At 41.5% G+C, this 17418-nt stretch overlaps 1 protein-coding gene and 1 long non-coding RNA gene across 3 annotated transcripts in view; one reads left to right on the top strand and one right to left on the bottom strand.

Moving 5' to 3' along the window:
• The window catches only part of LOC149867350 (uncharacterized), an 86705-nt gene that overhangs the window by 58532 nt on the left and 10755 nt on the right, over window positions 1–17418 (bottom strand). The gene's annotated exons all lie outside the window — the stretch shown is intronic.
• The window catches only part of STAT4 (signal transducer and activator of transcription 4), a 78925-nt gene that overhangs the window by 53746 nt on the left and 7761 nt on the right, over window positions 1–17418 (top strand). For both annotated transcript variants that reach the window (XM_090045224.1, XM_090045223.1), the window contains exons 12-21: window positions 340–357; window positions 439–532; window positions 950–994; window positions 7604–7687; window positions 8289–8387; window positions 10333–10468; window positions 12709–12761; window positions 15475–15569; window positions 16087–16223; window positions 16846–17037. In XM_090045224.1, the coding sequence (XP_089901350.1) occupies window positions 340–357; window positions 439–532; window positions 950–994; window positions 7604–7687; window positions 8289–8387; window positions 10333–10468; window positions 12709–12761; window positions 15475–15569; window positions 16087–16223; window positions 16846–17037 (953 nt within the window). The remainder of the gene's footprint in view (window positions 1–339; window positions 358–438; window positions 533–949; window positions 995–7603; window positions 7688–8288; window positions 8388–10332; window positions 10469–12708; window positions 12762–15474; window positions 15570–16086; window positions 16224–16845; window positions 17038–17418) is intronic.

A 17418-nucleotide genomic window follows, 5' to 3' on the forward strand; every position in this document is an offset into this window, starting at 1 on the left:
GGCCCCAAGCCTCCGGCCCCAAACCCCACCCAGCTCGGTAGGTAGGGCTGTGCGAAGATTCCCTTGCAGCCCAGTTGAAATAGATTCGGAGGAGATTTGGCTGAAACAGAACAGGACAGTGATCCAAAACACCGAAACGAATCACTGTCCTCCAAAATGGCTGAATCTGAAACTGAATCAAAACACAGTCGTTTTGCACAGCCCTAAAGACCAAGTAACTAAAAAAAGAAGACCAACTCATAATTTAGTCTGTTTTCCTTGAATTACATTATACAGTGCAGGTATCTGTTAGATATACCCTGATTTAAAAGATCTTTTCTTTTTTTCCCTTTTTTTAAGGAACATTTCAACTGCCAGGTAAGAAAATTAAACTATGAAACTTCTTGAATTATTATTCATTATTTTTGTTGCTGCTGCTTACATTGTTGTGTTTTCTAGCAATCGTAGATTTGTTCTGTGTGGTACTCATGTCAAAGCTATGAATATGGATGAATCTGCAAATGGAAGTCTGTCTGTAGAATTTCGGCATTTGGTAAGTTTGCCAGTACTTACCAACTTTACTTATGCAATTTTACTCAAATCTCATCAGTTAACTGCCTTGTGAAAACAAAACAAAAAATATTTTGCTGAATGGATTTACCTAGAAGCATAGTCAGAGCCTGTTTCAAGCGTTAGGTATAGGTATTATGTGTATCGTACACAAAGCCAACACCCAAATACAAACTGCCTCGAAGCAAATTCTGGTTTTACTACCCATTTATAATGTAATTATTTGCTGTTTTGAGACAGAACAGCTGGCTTGAAGAAATATATTAATTTTCAAGGGATGTACACCACAAATAGATTATCACTATTCATATATACTAATGAAACCACTGTCACAAATATCACTAGTAAATACTTCTGTCTTCCAATTCCCTGAATATAAATCTTGTATTCTTTTCTTCAGCAACCCAAAGAAATGAAATCAAGTGCTGGAAGCAAAGGAAATGAGGTTAGTAAGAGGGTTTTTGTTTGTTTTATTTTCCATAGGATTTCTTTTGATGATTCAAAGTATTTTAGAATAAAATTTACTTGGTCTAAGCATCATATCGTAGCTATCAGTAAGTCTGTTAGCTTCCTAAATAATTAAGGATTTTATAAAATTAACAATAAGCATTGATAATATGATAGGATAAATGATTTTTTCCAGAAATAAACATTTCTTAGAAGTGATAATTAAAACCCTCAATTATGTACAACTACATTGTTATGTTAGAAAGTAGGAAATAGTAATCCAAATGAATAATTGGATCTGTTCTACCAGAAGGAGACATGCCTTGAATGTCCTGAGTCCAACATTTACTTTTTTTAAAAAAAAAGCTGTTAAGGTTCTTATAAAACTAGAAACGAGAAATTATTCCACAAATCTTTTTGGTTCTTGCAGAAACTGTTCTTTTATAAGTATTCTCTAGGTGAAAATTCACAAATGGAGCAGGGGTACAATTGTATAAAGTCAGTGGAGTTGTGTCTAGCTCAACTAGAATTGATCTAGGTCTTAAAATGTTTATCTGAAGCTGGTTTTAGTGCTCCCTCTTGTGGTTAGATTAAATTGTGACAATTACAATCTATAGAATAGCAAACATTTAACAGTATGGTATACCTTCTGACGGTTGGGGGGAGTGTATATACTTCTTGACACATGCACGTGTCCATGATTTACAACATTGGAATGACTCCTTTCTAACAGTATCTTTTTTTTTTTAAATATCATATTAAAGCAAACACTGTATTATTTTAACTATGCTTATATTATAAAATCTATACCAGCCTGTTTAAGTGGTAACAACTTCCTAGCATGGGTGCAAATTCACTGGTAAAATGTTTAGACTATCTAACACATTCCTATCAAGGAAAGGGAATGAGCTCTCTCAATATCAGCTACATGTATACTAATATAAATGCATTCACATAAAGTGGTTGTATGAGTAAAACTGTACCGGTAAAAATTAAGGAAGGGAAATCATATTATGACAGACATAATTATGACAATACAAAAAAATGTATAGAAACCAGGCTCTGGTAACAGTGTTTAGGTACACAATGAAGTGATTAATATGGATAGTTTCAGGGAAATTCAAACCAAATAAGAGACATTTTTTACAGACTGGTGCTGAATTTGTGAATGGAATAATTCACATTTTGACTAGTAAGACTAAAACTCAGGAACTAGTTCTCTGTTACTTTGCACCTTACAAAGTAATTTGCACTAGCCTGAAGTGGATACAGAGAGTTGGGTATAAAATGGTACTTCTCTACTTAGCAGTCTTTTACACTTGCTTTATACACTTTTTGCACAGATTATAACGTAAGGTAAAGTGCAATGGAGAATCCATCCTTCATAATTCTAACATTATTTTTGCTAATTGTTTCTCATGTACTATTACATGAGTTGAAGAACAGTTTATACAATCATAATTAGCACTAAAAATTACTATTTGAAAAATACCGACAGCAAAAGCTCTGTCATCCGGCACCCACGGGAAATGGGGGTTGCTGAATAACCAAATATGCTGGTTACCTGAGAGGCATCTTTACCTGGTTGGGCCACTGCGTCCAGTGCGCCAGGCTTTCACTCCCTAGCGTCAGTATGGCCCCACACAGGCTGCTTTGCACTAGGCCATGGCCCACAGTCGGTGAAGTGGGGACTCAGCAAACCTTGCCATGTCGACCAGCATGCCGGTTAGTAGAGCATGCCAGTTAATATAAGTGCCAGATAATACGGCTTTTACTGTATAAGAAAATAGAATTTCGATTTGTTTCAGGAGACTGTTCATCTTAAAATAAAAGCATTTAATAAACCTAAAATATGGTAACAAATACTAATCTTTCTACTAAAACTTCTTCTCAATCTACTTGCATATAGTTAGTCAAGCATTTTTGTCTCACGTACTATTGTTAAAATTATAGGTGCACCGATACATCAGTCCGATATCGGATCGGCTCTGATGTAAAGAAAACTAACTGTATTGGAAATCAGCCTGATGTGGCCGATAATATGGCCGATAAATGCCCCATGCATGCGTGCAGCTGCAGCACAGCATGTAGGAAGCGAGAAGCATAGCTTGGCAGCATGGAGAGCTTCATGCAGTTGGTTAGTCTGTTGTGGAAAGGCGGGGGGGGCAGGAAGGGACATGAGAGGGCAAATCAAGGCCCCTGTGGTGAGGGAAAGAGTGGGGCTAGGGCTGGGACTGGAGCAGGTGCTGCCCAGCCAGGGCGAGGTGGGGCACGGGATGGAGCCACAGCTCATCTGGGGGGCACGAGAGGTGGGGGCAGCTCCTGCTGTTCTGTGCCCCCAGATCTGTGCGTGGGGCAGGGTGGGCTGCCACTGCAGGCTGGGGCTGGGCCTCTGCAGGGCTGCTCCCAGTGGCGGCTGGGCCAGGCTGTGCTTGGGGTGGAGCGGGTCGCAGTGCTGGGAGCAGGGTTGGGGGGGCAATGGCAAATTTTGGGGTGGCTGCAGTCTTCCCCACCTGTAACCCCACTCCCAGTGCTGCTGCTGCTGCCTGCCCCTGGCTCAGCTTGCCAGGAAGAGCCTGGCGTAACCCCAGCCTGCAGTAGCACCCTGCCCTGCCCCACACAGATCAGGGGAGCACATGCCCCACATGCCCTCCTGGGGTGCACCCAGCAGTGGGAGCCACCTTCCTTCCTCACACAAGACAAGCCATGGCTCCATCCTGTACCCTGCCCCACCCCAGCTGGGCAGTACCTGCCCCAGCTCCAGCCCCACTGCCTCCCTCACCACAGGGGCCTCAATCTGCACCCCCACACACCCTTTCCCTTCCCCCTCCTCTTCCACCACAACAGACTTACCAGCAGGACACTGCTCTTCAAGCTATCTGTCCACGTATCGGAAATCGGATCGGTAGTGGCCGAAATGCCTCCTTACAAATCAGATATCAGTATTAGCCCCGGAAATCTCTATTGGTGCACTCCTAATTAAAATGAAAAGATGTATTTTGTTTTGAGTTAGTGCAGCATTAGACACTGTGTACCTACAGTGCTTTATTCCTTCATGGCCACCCAGTGCTCTCATTTTCTCCTATGGGCTTGGCTGCCAGAGCTTCCTGTATTTTTCATGATGCTTGCGGTCTCACCTTTGCTACCTGGAGGGTCATAACAGTCACGTGACTGTGGATGCTGTATAGGAGAGAGGCCATGAGGCATCCGAACTACAAATCTCATAAGTCACCATAGGCAGACATGATTTCATGTCAAGTTGACTCAAACTGAAACAGTTTTTGATTCATTTCAACAAATGAAAATGAAAGTGTTTTATTCAGGGATGTTGAAATGCTTTGTTATGATCAAAGATATCAAAATAAGACACTATGTTATATCTCTATCTGTTTTTTACTTAGCTTTTTGTTTTGCAGAAGAATTTTTTATTTCAACATTTTTCCTGAGCTAGGACAATAACAACATTTCAAAGAAATAGTTTTGCATAGGACAAAAACATTGATCTTCACTCAGTTCCAGCATTATATAAGGTAGTTTTCAATTAAAATTCATAATATTCTTGCCAAGCAGATTTTCTTTTATTTAAAATAGTTTAAATAAAACTATTTTAAATAAAATAATTTTATACTAGTGTTGATTTATACTAGTGTTGACTCAAAATTATTAGTCTCTAATCATGCAGCTGGATCCATGTGAGTGGACCTGTATGCTAACAGAGTGCCCATTGCCTTGGTTAATCATGTCTTAAGTAGTGACCTGGCCACACATTCAATTAATGGTATTATAACATGAGGAATAATATGTGTTATAATTTTATGGCTGGTTCCTAGCACACCTTTAATTGAACATGTAGCCAGTGTCCCCAGCCTCCAGAGCACACCAGAGAGGAATGCAGGGAGCCAAGTGCAGGGAGAGCCCGGGATCATGATCCTGGGTTCCCCCTGCATCAGCAATATGGTATGATGGGATCTGATAATCAATCTCACAGTTGCACCTCCTGCCATGCACATGTGGCATGTCAAGAAATGCAATTGTTGAGATCCCACATGAGATCTCAACACACCTTTAATTTAACATCTATCAGGGGCCTAAGTTTGTCAATAAGTCTTGGATCCTGCAACTTTACGTGGTGGAAGCCTATGCCCAGACAGGGCCCACATGTTTGGAACAACTTGTTGGGTCAGGGCCTTATACTAGAATGCTCTACTCCCAGTTTGTACACCATTTGTTGGAGCATAAGTTTGGATTTAGCTACAGATGCTGTACATTTATCTTATTTATAGAAGGGCCTCTCCTATTTCATTCAGATTCATTCAGATCTTCTCCCTTTTCACAGTATAATGGGAAATAAGTGAACCCTGACTGCATGAAATGGAGGATTATTTAGAAGACATACAGTGTGTTTCTTCAACGTTGCAGGATACTCTCTGACAGTTTTCTGAGCCAAGTGCCCTCTCAGGACTAATATTTATTACTAACCCCCAGCATTCACAATCCATGCATTACTCCTCTGCAATTACATTATTTTTAAAAATCTTGGGATTATCATAGGCAATCAAGTTTGGTTATTTTTATTTGCTCTCTGACTTTTTAGCCTTTAAGGTTTACGTTATTCACATATTTTGTCTGGTTTGAAGTCACAGCCATACTGCCAGTAGACAACTACTGCCCTTATTATTGTTGACCACACTGGGGAAAAATCAGAAGCAACAGAAGCAGAATAACTCAAGGTGAAAATCCTTGTGATTTGTCCAGGACTGCAGTAGCTGCCAAATTTCTACCAATTTCTACCCTTTTACGAATACAGACCTTCCTCACCAAGTATGTCTGTGGAAGAGTTTTGCAGATTTGCAGTTTAAAACACATATAGTTATTCTCATTCTGTACTGGGAACTAGAATTAAGCATTTTTGGTTAACAGAAGGAGCCACTTGTCAGCATTCCAGGCTGAAAGAGCGATTGAAAAAATATGATAAGGCTACAGGAAGGAGCAGAAAAAATCCTTCTCATTTAGGCCTTAAAACTGGTAGCACAAGCATTCTGTTTGATTATTACAGCTTGTTCTTTGCTTCACACTACTGCTGATCCTGGGGCCCCAAGGAAATGAGACAGTGCAGCTGTGTGGTATATTGAGTAAGTAAACAGAATCTCTCCTGCGTAAGGTGGAGGCAGGGGAGCATATTTTCAATGGTATTTAGGTACCTAAAGATGCAGCTAGGCTCTTAGTGAGGTTTTCAAAGTACATATGGACTTAAATTGCTTAAGCACTTTTGGAAAACACCCCTAGGCACCTATATGCATCATTAGGTGCCTAAACACTTTGGAAAATTTGTCCCAGAGGCAGAGAAATCTTTTACTTATTAATTAGTTTTTCCATTTTAGTTCAGTGTATATTAAACCTTTGGGCTTAATAAATATTGTTCAGGGAGGTTTCATAGAAGTGGTTTACATCTGAGTTAAATGAGAGTGGCATTTATTTGGAGCTGAATTTACAACATCAGCTGCAAACTCAGTAACACTGTTCCTTCATGGTTTAATGACGTATAAAGGCAACATCATAAATTTATTTTTGTCTTGTTTTCATTTTTGAAACAATGCTCCTCCTAGTCTCCTCCTCCCTGCTCCCTCCCTCCCTCCCTCCCCTACAAAGCTGGGGTTATTCCAGCGAAAGATTATACTAGGAATTGTAAAATTTGGCAGTTGTAGAAGAAAGCCAGCATTAGAAGAAGCTCAAACCTGATCTGCAGCTTTTGCAATCCCCAACTGAACGTGAGATTGTAATTCTGCCCCTGCAGGTCTATAGAAAAACTGAAGAGAAAGTGAGCAAGGAAACCATCTTTACTTGGTCTGTAAAGGGATGCATTCCCTGTACACAGATTATTTGTTCTTGCTCCTTTCAGGGAGCAAATCATCTGAAAAATGTAGAAGACCAGGGCAAAGCCATAACCATGGTACTTTTTTACTGGCAGAGGAAATTCAGTATGCTGCAATTCAAGATGTACCAGCTCTATGCATGGAAGAGACTAAGAGCATGCATTCACTAGGTATATGCAGCAGCCAGTGGAGAGTTTGTGCCTGAGGTACAGCCTGTCCCTGCATCCAAGCTGATGCAGGAGGGCTCCTGACATCTGTTCATGAAATATGTACAACACAAGAGGAGCTCGTGGACAGCAGAGAGACTGAGGGTTGCAGCTCAGGATTACCAAGCCTGAGAGGTTGTAGACCCAAACTTCCAAAGACTGACAGAATCTTTTAAGAAATCCGAATCCGTGTTTTACATTACATCAACCAGGAAAGCAGCTTTTTTAAAAAACAAAACAAAATATGGGTTACAGAAAATACAGTTATTTTTGTTACTTTATGAAAGTATAACACATTTAAAACAGTCTTTCTTGATGACTTCAGAAAACCACAAGAATTCTAGACAGAATTTAAGGTCTTAAGCCCTTTTCTCTCTTAAAAAAGTTTCCACTGCTAAGTAATTCAATAGATGTATTTTCTTTCAGCATTGTATTTTCTCTGAGCAGTTTGGTTAATAATTAAGGTGCCAAAACAGTTTTAAATGTCAGCTGTGTGTTCACAATTGAATAAACTGTTTGCTCCCTCAGGGCCCTCATATGGTAACTGAAGAGCTGCACTCCATCAGCTTTGAAACTCAAGTCTGTCTATATGGATTAACCATAGATATGGAAGTGAGTTTTTTGTTTTTTTATTTTATTTCATTTTTTTTATTTCAGACCAAGACAATATCTGTTGCTTGTAAAATTTCCACAGTTTATGGAAAGAAGACACCTTTTTTTACATCTTTAGTTCAAAAACACAAATACTTATTTTTGTTTTAACTCTGATTTGCTAGGTACACTTTACCTAGGGATAGCATAGATACATCTTGTTCAGCAGAGAAATCAATGGCAGCCGAACTGAGCAATAAAGTCAATGGCAGTTTCCTCTGATTTCAGTAGAAGCAGATTGGGATCCTCCAAGCAGCACCAAAGCACACAAAAGCTTTAGGAGCATATGATGCACTATGCCTATAGATACTACTGAACTTCAACATTCACTGGGTTCCTGAGAAAGTATCTACTGGAACACAGATGAAAAATAAGCCAATGTTAATACCTCACTAGATTTGTTTCGGGAATACAGGGAAAGGAAGAGCTAATGATAAGATTATTACAATGTTTTTAATATTACTTATATAATTTTACTTGTTATAACTAATACATGCTCCAGCAATTGCCATGTTTGCCACATTTTGCAACACTCACATTCTTTATTTCTTCTTTTCACCAGACAAGCTCTTTGCCCGTGGTGATGATTTCCAATGTCAGTCAGTTACCTAATGCTTGGGCTTCTATTATTTGGTATAACTTGTCAACAAATGATCCTCAGGTAAGTCTTTAAATCCAAAACACGACCTTCCTATACCTTTCCAACCTCCATTATCCACTTAGAAAACACATCCATTGAGGGGAAAAAAAGGGTTTTTTTTCATTATTTCTGATACTTCTAGGAAAAAATTAGCCATGTTTTCCATACATACCTTGTAAGTTATCCATACTCCCATGTATAATAAAACCAAGTTTACATGGGGGAATTGGCTGGCTCTTTGGATCATGATAGAATGCCCTTTTCTCTTCAGTTGATAGTTCATATGTGACTTTGGTCAATACTGATTTGAAACTGTCACCATTTTCTTCCTATATTTTGGTTTGTGTGAAGTGACTTAATAGTAGTGTCTGATCAGTTCATAGGGGGCAAGTCACTAATGGCACTAAAAATTTGTCTTGGTAAAGAGGGCAGTGCTGGAATGGGCTTGTAGATTTAAGTACCCTTTTATTCACTCAGTATGGTTTCCCTAAAAGTTGGGCAGAAAGTGGAAGGTTGTATATGGAAATCTTACAGTCCTGCATCTATCAGAAACAGATTTCTTGCCCTTGCTACTCTGATTAGAAACAGTTCCAGACACTCACAGCACAGACAATTAAAAAGCTCCCAAGTTCCGTGGCCAATTTATACCTTTTTGTTTTGGTGTCAACACTACTATTAACATACAAAGTTATTTTCCTTTCATAGTTATAAGCAAGGCCATATCCAAGGTTTAGGTTCTTTGTTTTTAACCCACACATGCTGCTTAACAAAAAGTCTTATGAAAATAGTCATTAGTGGGTGCATCTACACAAGATGCTTTACTGCACATTAAAGCTAATTATTGCACAGTAAGCATCCACGTATAGGCCTGCAAATGCAAGTAGCAAATTTACTCAAGATTAGTAACTTCACAGTAGTGCACGTGCTCCTGGTAGGCCAGGCAGCAGGGGTGGGAGATTGCTCCCTGCCCCTGGGAGCTGCCTGGTGCCAGGGCAGACTCCACCACTGGAGCCCAGGCAGGGACAATGTTCCTCTGCCCTGGCAGCAAGGATTTCTAAGAGACAGCTGTCTCCTGGTCCCTGGGCGAACACCCAGGGGAGCCTAGTGTTCCCCCTGGCTGCTGGAGAGACCAGTTGCAGGGCCACAGGGAGTAGAAGCAGTCTGCAAAAGCAGCAAATCTACTCCCACATCCCTGTATGTGTAGACATGTGCCCAGGAGTGTTTACTCTCGAGTAGTTTACTTGAGAATAAACTGCTCCCAGATTTTTTGCACATGTAGATGCACCCAGTGTGTTCTAGCCCAATGGTGCTCAAGCTTTTAGCCCTGTGAGTGGTACAGGGCCAATTGAATGGTACAGGGCCAGTCCATAGGCCAGATCAAGCTTCACATGCTGGGACTGGACCCTGTGCTGCCTCTGTCCAGCTCCAGATGCCCAGATAGGGCTTCATCTGTCATCATATTGCCCGTGCTTCCTGAGATCAGGCTCTGTACTGCCCTATATGCCCAATCTAGTGCCCAGGGCTCCCCATGGGTCCAAAGCAGCAGCACTGCTCCCCTGCTGCCAATTTTTCAAACCCATGCGGAGCCCCACAAGCTGGATGACATAATGCTGGGAGCCAGATCTGGCCTACAGGCCAGGGGTTCTAGGCGTATGCTTAATGGAATCAATTTTAAAACAAAACAAAAAAACCCCCTAATATTAGCCAAAGAATTCAACATTGTAAACGATATAAAGCATCTAAAAGGTTAGTTACTACAGCTGGCATACTGAAATTTTGTTTATTCCAGGTTAAATATTGCCTTGTGAGAACATCTGCACTTAGTGGTTAGCTTTTCAGCTGAGTTATCTTAAGTCTCAGAAAATGGTGCTTTTAAAGTACATCTGAATTTCTTTTGCAGTCTGGGGCTTCCATTATTTCACAGAGTGACTCACAATGTATAAATAAAGTATTAATTCTATTTCAGAACTTGTCTTTCTTTAACAATCCTCCTGCTGCCACTTTGAGTCAGCTCCTGGAAGTACTAAGCTGGCAGTTTTCATCATATGTTGGTCGTGGACTTAATTCTGAGCAGCTCAGTATGCTGGCAGAGAAACTGATGGGTAAGAAACCAGGAAACTATGAAAGCCATTCTCTTTCCATTTTGCTCTAAATATTAAACCTGACAGGCTAAACTCTGTCCACATGCAAGTCAAAAACTGAGTCTGAAATATCCCTCAGGTCCCCAACTGTTGAGCTAATTCTAATTCAGGTTGTAAATACATACATTGAGCTCCAGCAATCAGTAGTCACAGGTGACCATTTTTCCATGAAACTTCTACTTTCCAGCATTTAGCTTATCAGTGTCAACACGTATTAAAATATTTTGAAGACAATAATACACATCATCTTATTCATGATCAACCGTTCATAGAGAGCTCATAAACTTTTAAACTACTAACATAAATTAAAGGGAGTCAGAGTTGCATTAAACCCCAGCTAACTTTCTTAACAAATCTGTTAGGACATAAAAAGAAAAAAGAAACCTAGTTTTTGTAGTTTAAAAAAAAACACAAGATTCTTTTTAATTCTGGGCCCATGTTTCCTGAGTGTAGGGTGGAGTCACTCCTACTATGCTGATGGAGCACCTGTGTAGACAGGAAGTGGTAGGGTTGTACAGATAATAGCAAACCTTTAAGTGGCAGGAGAGAGAAGCAAATATCTGCCTGCCTGTTCTTCAGAAGAGTACAGGCTCTGAACAAAGCTGATAGAGTTAGAGAACTTGTTTTTTCTGTACATAAGTGGAGATAGTTAAGATGTTGACAAACGGGTTCTTTGGCTAAATTCTCCTGGAAGCTGTGAGAGTGAGGAGATTTCTAAGGCTTAAAAAGGTGTAACCATATAATTAAAGCTGGAAATTAGTTGCTGAGTATAAGGAAATCTGGAGCTAGAACAAGGAGATACTCATCAGTAGATTAATAATAATAAAAAGTTAGCATGGTTAAGGCATGGTTAGCCAACAGTACATAAGCAAATGCTGCAGCCAGCACTGTATCTGACCACTAAAGGTATGTGAAGCAGGCCCTATTCAATATGGATTCGGATTTGGATTCTGCCCAAATCAGAGACAGTGATGGATTCATTGATTCGGATCACCGTTCCCGATTCGATTCGGCCGAATCTGAAGATTCAGTGCTGATTTGGAGAATCAGTGATTTGGGCACAGACACAGCTTTAAAAGTTTTTTCTACATACCTTAAGGTAGCAGGCACAGCTTATGATCGCTGCAATGCTGGGGCACATGAAGCATCCCACAGGAGAGCGGGGGGGCCCTCCATGTGCTTGGCAGCAAACCTGGAAGTAGACGGGAAATACTTCCAGTCCACTTCCACGTCTGCTGGGGAGCATGCTGGGGAGCCTCCCCAGCTCGGCGATCAGCCACAGGGGGAGCCTGGGTGTTCCCCTCACCTCCCCCCCGACCCAGGAGGCACCAGTCACCAAGCCAGGGTGCCCCCTCCGCACACTCCCTGACAGACCCGGAAGTGGACTGGAAGTGATTATGGTCCACTTCTGGGTCTGCTGCTGAACGCACTGAGAAACCCCCACATCCCTGTGGAATGCTCCATTCACCCCACCAGCACAGCATTCATGAGCCGCCTGATACCTTGAGGTACGCAGAAAAAACATTTCAAGTTGCATCTGTGTCTGAACCACCAAATCTTTCTGAATCTCTCCGAATCGATTTGGAGGGTTCTGATTTGATTTGGAAAGATCAAAGGGTTCTCCGATACGATTCAGATTTGGAGATTCAGCCACCGAATCGGGCCAAATCTCTGCTGAATTGAATCGGGGACCGAAGCTTATCACAGCCCTACTGACCACCTTTGACTGCCACCATGAATGCCCAGGTACTCATCCACAGCTCAGTCAAGTAAGGGTAACCTATTGCATGAACTCAGAGCAGGGCTTGAATGCATGCCTCCATAGTTATAGCAATATGCCTTAACTGCCCTGGCATAGAACTTTATTTCTTAGCATTAATCAAGAAGTAAATTAGTAAGGACATATGTATCAGAAAAAAAATTACTACAAATTTGAACAGAAAAGCTCAAGACAGGAGGAAACTGATGAGATTTGGACATAAGGGACATGGTTTATATGGCAATGTAGAACAGAAGTCCAAAATTGTTTAAGGTGTAGTTGGGACGATCAAACTGCAGGTCCAGGTACAGACTAATTTGGCTTGTGATATTATTCTGTTCAATGTCATGTATAATGCAAATGTTTTTATACTGATGCATAACAAACACATTGATTTCAAGAACTTTGTACAAATTGACTCGCATTTCTTTTTAAATTTTAGGGCAACAAACTAGTTACAGTGATTATCAACTATCCTGGGGAAAGTTCTGCAAGGTATGGTTGTGAAAAGAAAATTAAAGTGCTCTTTAAGTGCTTGAATGAAGGTCTGATCCTACCTGATTAATCTCAGGCTCCTGACAGACATTAATATAATCACAAGATTAGGATCCGAGGAATGTTATGCCCAATCCCCAAAATCATGCAATCTGTCATGCCAGTCATGCATGGCAGGACACATGATCTTAGGGGTTGGGCAGTTCCTCAGATCCAAATCATGAGACTGATGGTATACAGGGATCTCAGCATTCTGGTTGTTGGGAAGGGGCTCCCCATGTTCTGGTGGTTGATACCCAAGATCAGGCAAGAAACAGCCCAGAGTTCTCAACTGGGGTGCAGGGCTCCCTCCTACCCAATCCTGAAGGCAGGGCTCCCTATGTCCCTGCATATTTCCAGCCTTGCTGTGCAGCCTGTGTGCAGGGTAGAGGGCACAGCATTTGAAACTGCTGGGGTGGGAAAGTCCATCACCTCCCCCTGTGTCCAGCACGTTTCCTGCCTTGCCCTGCAGCTCATGTGTAGGTACAAGTCAAGGCATATAAAAGTGCCAGATGCAGGGGAACTGATGGGCTCCCCTTCACACCCAGTATGTTTCTTGCCTTGCTCTGTAGCTCATATGTGAGGTGGAGGACAAGGCTTTTAATAGTGGAGAGCACTGGGGAGTCCATCTGCTTCCCATGTGCTTGGCACATTTCCTGTCTTGCCCTGCACCCCACGTCTTGTCAAGCCATGGCAAGGCAGACCATGCCACATGTTCACATTAAAATGCTAGACAAACCAGCCACGAAGATGCTTCACACTAAATCCTTATGGCTAGTTTGCAACTTTACATCATCATAAATTAGTTGAATATGTGGCATGTTGCCATTAATCACATAATAAATACAACATCTGTCCCAGTAACAAATCTCTTAACTGAAAGCTAAAGGGCAAGACCTGACATCACAATGGGCTGCCCTTATCAGGATTTCCAGGCCCAGGGTTCTTACATTAATTCTAAAATATTACTTGATGGAAAAAACAAATGGAGTTTCTTAAAGTAAAAAGGCTGGGTGAGATGAGTTTGTATCCTAAACCAGGGTTGATGCTAGAGGTGCAATGATATATCGGTCCAAATCACATCAGCACCGAGAAAAGGAAAACTGACATTATCAGCAATAAGCTTTTTTTGGCTGATGTGGCCAGTAATGTTGCCGGTAAATGCCACATGCATCTGCAGCCTGCACACAGCCAGCCCAGCAGCTTGCAGAGCAGTATGCAGGTGGTAAGTCTGTTGGGGGGAAACGGGGAGGGGAGGAAGGTGGGGCAGGGGCAGATCCAGGCCCCTGCAGTGAGGAAGGGACTGGGGCTGGGGCTAGGGCAGATGCTGCCCAGCCAAGGCAGGGTACCGGACAAAGTACCCTGAGCGGGGGCTGTGGGGCGCACAGAGAGGAGGGTGGATCCCATTGCTACACGTACCCCAGGGGAGCCATGGGGGGGTGGCCCCCTGATCTGTGTATGGGCAAAGGCAGGCTGTTGCTGTGGGCTGCCCCAGGGGGCGTGGGGCTCTTCCCAGCATGGGGACTGGGGCTGAGCAAGGGCTGCACTCATGGCAGGCTATGACAGCACTGGGATAGAGGGCTACAGTGAATTCTGGGGTGGCTACAGCCCACCCTATAGCCCGCCTCCACACCCCAGTGCAGCCCCAGCCCAAACCCCCTACCAGGAAGAACCTGGCACTGCCTCCAGCCCCAGCCCACAGCAGCAGCCTGGCCTCACCCCGCACACAGATCAGGGGAACACACACCCTGCTTCTGCCTGTGCCCCTCAGACGAGTCTCTCATGGCTCCGTGTTACACCCTGCCCCAGCTGGGCAGCACCTCTCTCTGTCCCAGCCCCACTCCTTTCCTAACCACAGGGGCCTTGATCTGCCCCCATATCCCTTCCCTCCCACCCCACCAGACTTACCAGCCAGACTCTGCTCTCCAAGCTGCCAGGCTGCATATCAGATTGGTATCAGCCAATCCAGCTCGTTAATAATCAGCCATCGGTATTGGCCCCAAAAATTTTTATCGGTGTACCCTTAGTTGATGCCTATTTACTCCACGTAACAGTCATCAATATATAATCGGTGACTTGGACATTAGCCGGTCAGCTTATCTGAATCTTCCTGGTACATTCCAGTCAGCTAATAACTTATTTAAATGAACCTCATATCACTGATTTGAGCCAGACCCTGACCATCATTTAAGAGGTTATATATGGATTCTGTTAATAAAGGGCACAGTAAATTCCAAATACTGTGTGACCTAAAGCAGAGCTACTTGAAAAACTGACAGGATCTAAGTCTATTAATATATCTAAGTTACTTTGGTGTAAATCAGACAAAATACTGACCATATTCATAATACTTGCTCATTATTTAAAATATAATTGAAAATTCTTGTAAGGAAAGTCCAGCTTGTCCCATGTGCTGTGCAGTCTTGACATGTAATTTCATGAAGCAGAATGTGATGTAAATACACATTTTTCTTTTGGGAGAGAATAAATGGGAGCACTTCTAGGAAAATTCTTGAAATATAAATTATACCATATAGGCATTTTATTTTTCCACATGAATAGATTATTTGAATTACTGGTTTGAAAAAATATCTCTATCACTCTCACTTACATAGGAACTCCTGATATGGATCCTGTATCAAAAAAGTGTCAGTATCTTTTTTTTAACCAATAGGAACATTTACCTGGAAAGTCATTCACTTTTTGGGTATGGCTGGAAGCAATACTGGACCTAATTAAAAAACATATTCTTCCTCTCTGGATTGATGGGTAAGCAATATACTAGCAACTGCACATTAATTTAACATGTGTCTTATTTGTCTGTTATCTGTATTAAGGTTGTATCCAGTACTTCAGAAAATAATTTTGAAAGACTAGGGAATGTTTTAGCTATGCCATATTTTGTGCAATTATTTATTGCATGGCAAAAAGTTAATAAAGAACTGTATTGAGACCTATTTAAACTGAATATTCATATTACTCTTTTAAAGACACAGTCAGCTTACATTAAAGGATTATGATAAATTTTGTCATGCTCCATTCTGCTGTGGGCCCAAGGCTGTAATCTTCCACAGGTGAAACTCACTAACTTCATGTGGGTGGTCAACTTCATCTGGGTAGCTCACTTCATTTGTGAGGTCTACAAGATTGGATCACACTAAAATCAGCTTTTCACTTTGACTGGCACAAATCTAGTCTTGCTGCATAAAAGCTAACCAAGTGAATGCCATGGACTAGATGTGATAATTATCCCAATAAATAAAGCCAGAATTTTTTATACTCGTAGGTATATAATGGGATTTGTGAGTAAGGAGAAAGAACGAATTTTGCTCAAGGACAAGATGCCTGGAACATTTTTATTAAGGTTTAGTGAAAGCAATTTGGGAGGAATTACCTTCACCTGGGTGGACCACTCAGAAAATGGTAAGTGCAATTTAAAGCGCACAAATAAACAAGGCAGAACTCAAAGTCCTAGTAATTTGTCAGGAGCATTAACTGTTGTAAAGGGAACACAGATTGTTTTAATATTCAGATTAGTATGTTGCAACCATCTCAAACACTTTTGAAAAGGACTACGTATCATATCACAGTCCTGTTTTGAGGCCAATATTATTGTCTTATAAAATAAAAATTAAAACCCTTCAAATAAATGCAACAGTCCAGATATTTTTATGGAGTGTAATTTTAGCTGAATGATGCTGATTCAGTGGGTTGTGTCAGTTAATACCACATGACCTGACCCTGTATGTTTTACTAATTTCTGTTCCCAGTGGATTCTGACCTGAAAATGATAGGCTAACGCAGTTATTTGGAGTAAACAGGAAAAGCTTCTGTTGGGTTCAGCTGGAATTGCAACTGTTTACTCCAGGGAAAAATTTGGCCCGCTGTGTGCAAGAAGGCTTTCCACAATAATTTGAGTGATATGAATCCTGCATTATGTATCAATTCAAGCCAACCTTAAGTGTGAATGAAAGGTGAAGCGTGTTGCTGATTATGACTGGCAAGCTATTTGCCTATTAACAATTCTGCTCTTCATATCATGCAGGAGAAGTAAGATTCCACTCAGTGGAACCCTATAATAAAGGTCGTTTAACTGCACTACCATTTGCTGACATTCTGCGGGATTACAAAGTTATTATGGCAGATAATGTTCCTGAAAACCCTCTGAAATATCTGTATCCAGACATCCCCAAAGATAAAGCTTTTGGCAGATACTACAGCTGTCAGCCAAATGAAGGTTAGGCTTTGTTTTCTATTTTTAATGTTACTTTTTAAAAATTATAAATTCAGAGAATACTAAAAAATGTTTTTATGTGGAAAACAGATTTAGATGCCTCTGTAAAAACTGTACCTGCTTTTTTTGTTTACCATAACTGTCTCTTGTTTAGATACGTTGTCCTAGGAATTTATTATCTAAGCATAAGGCAGAAAAGGAAGAACTGGGGTTTTTTTTCTATGTTTATACAACATCTAGCACAGGGATAGGCAATCCCCAGCACAACGATGTGGTACCTTGGGGCGGACGGCAGGGAAAGGGCTGGGGCTCTGCTGCCACAACAAGGACTGGGCCCCTCATGGCTCTCCTGCATCACATCAACATCTTACAAGTTGAGGTTGT

This window comes from Crocodylus siamensis, chromosome 4 (genome assembly GCF_052110815.1).
Source record: "Crocodylus siamensis isolate JL-2025a chromosome 4, ASM5211081v1, whole genome shotgun sequence".
In the NCBI taxonomy this organism is placed as follows: domain Eukaryota; kingdom Metazoa; phylum Chordata; order Crocodylia; family Crocodylidae; genus Crocodylus; species Crocodylus siamensis.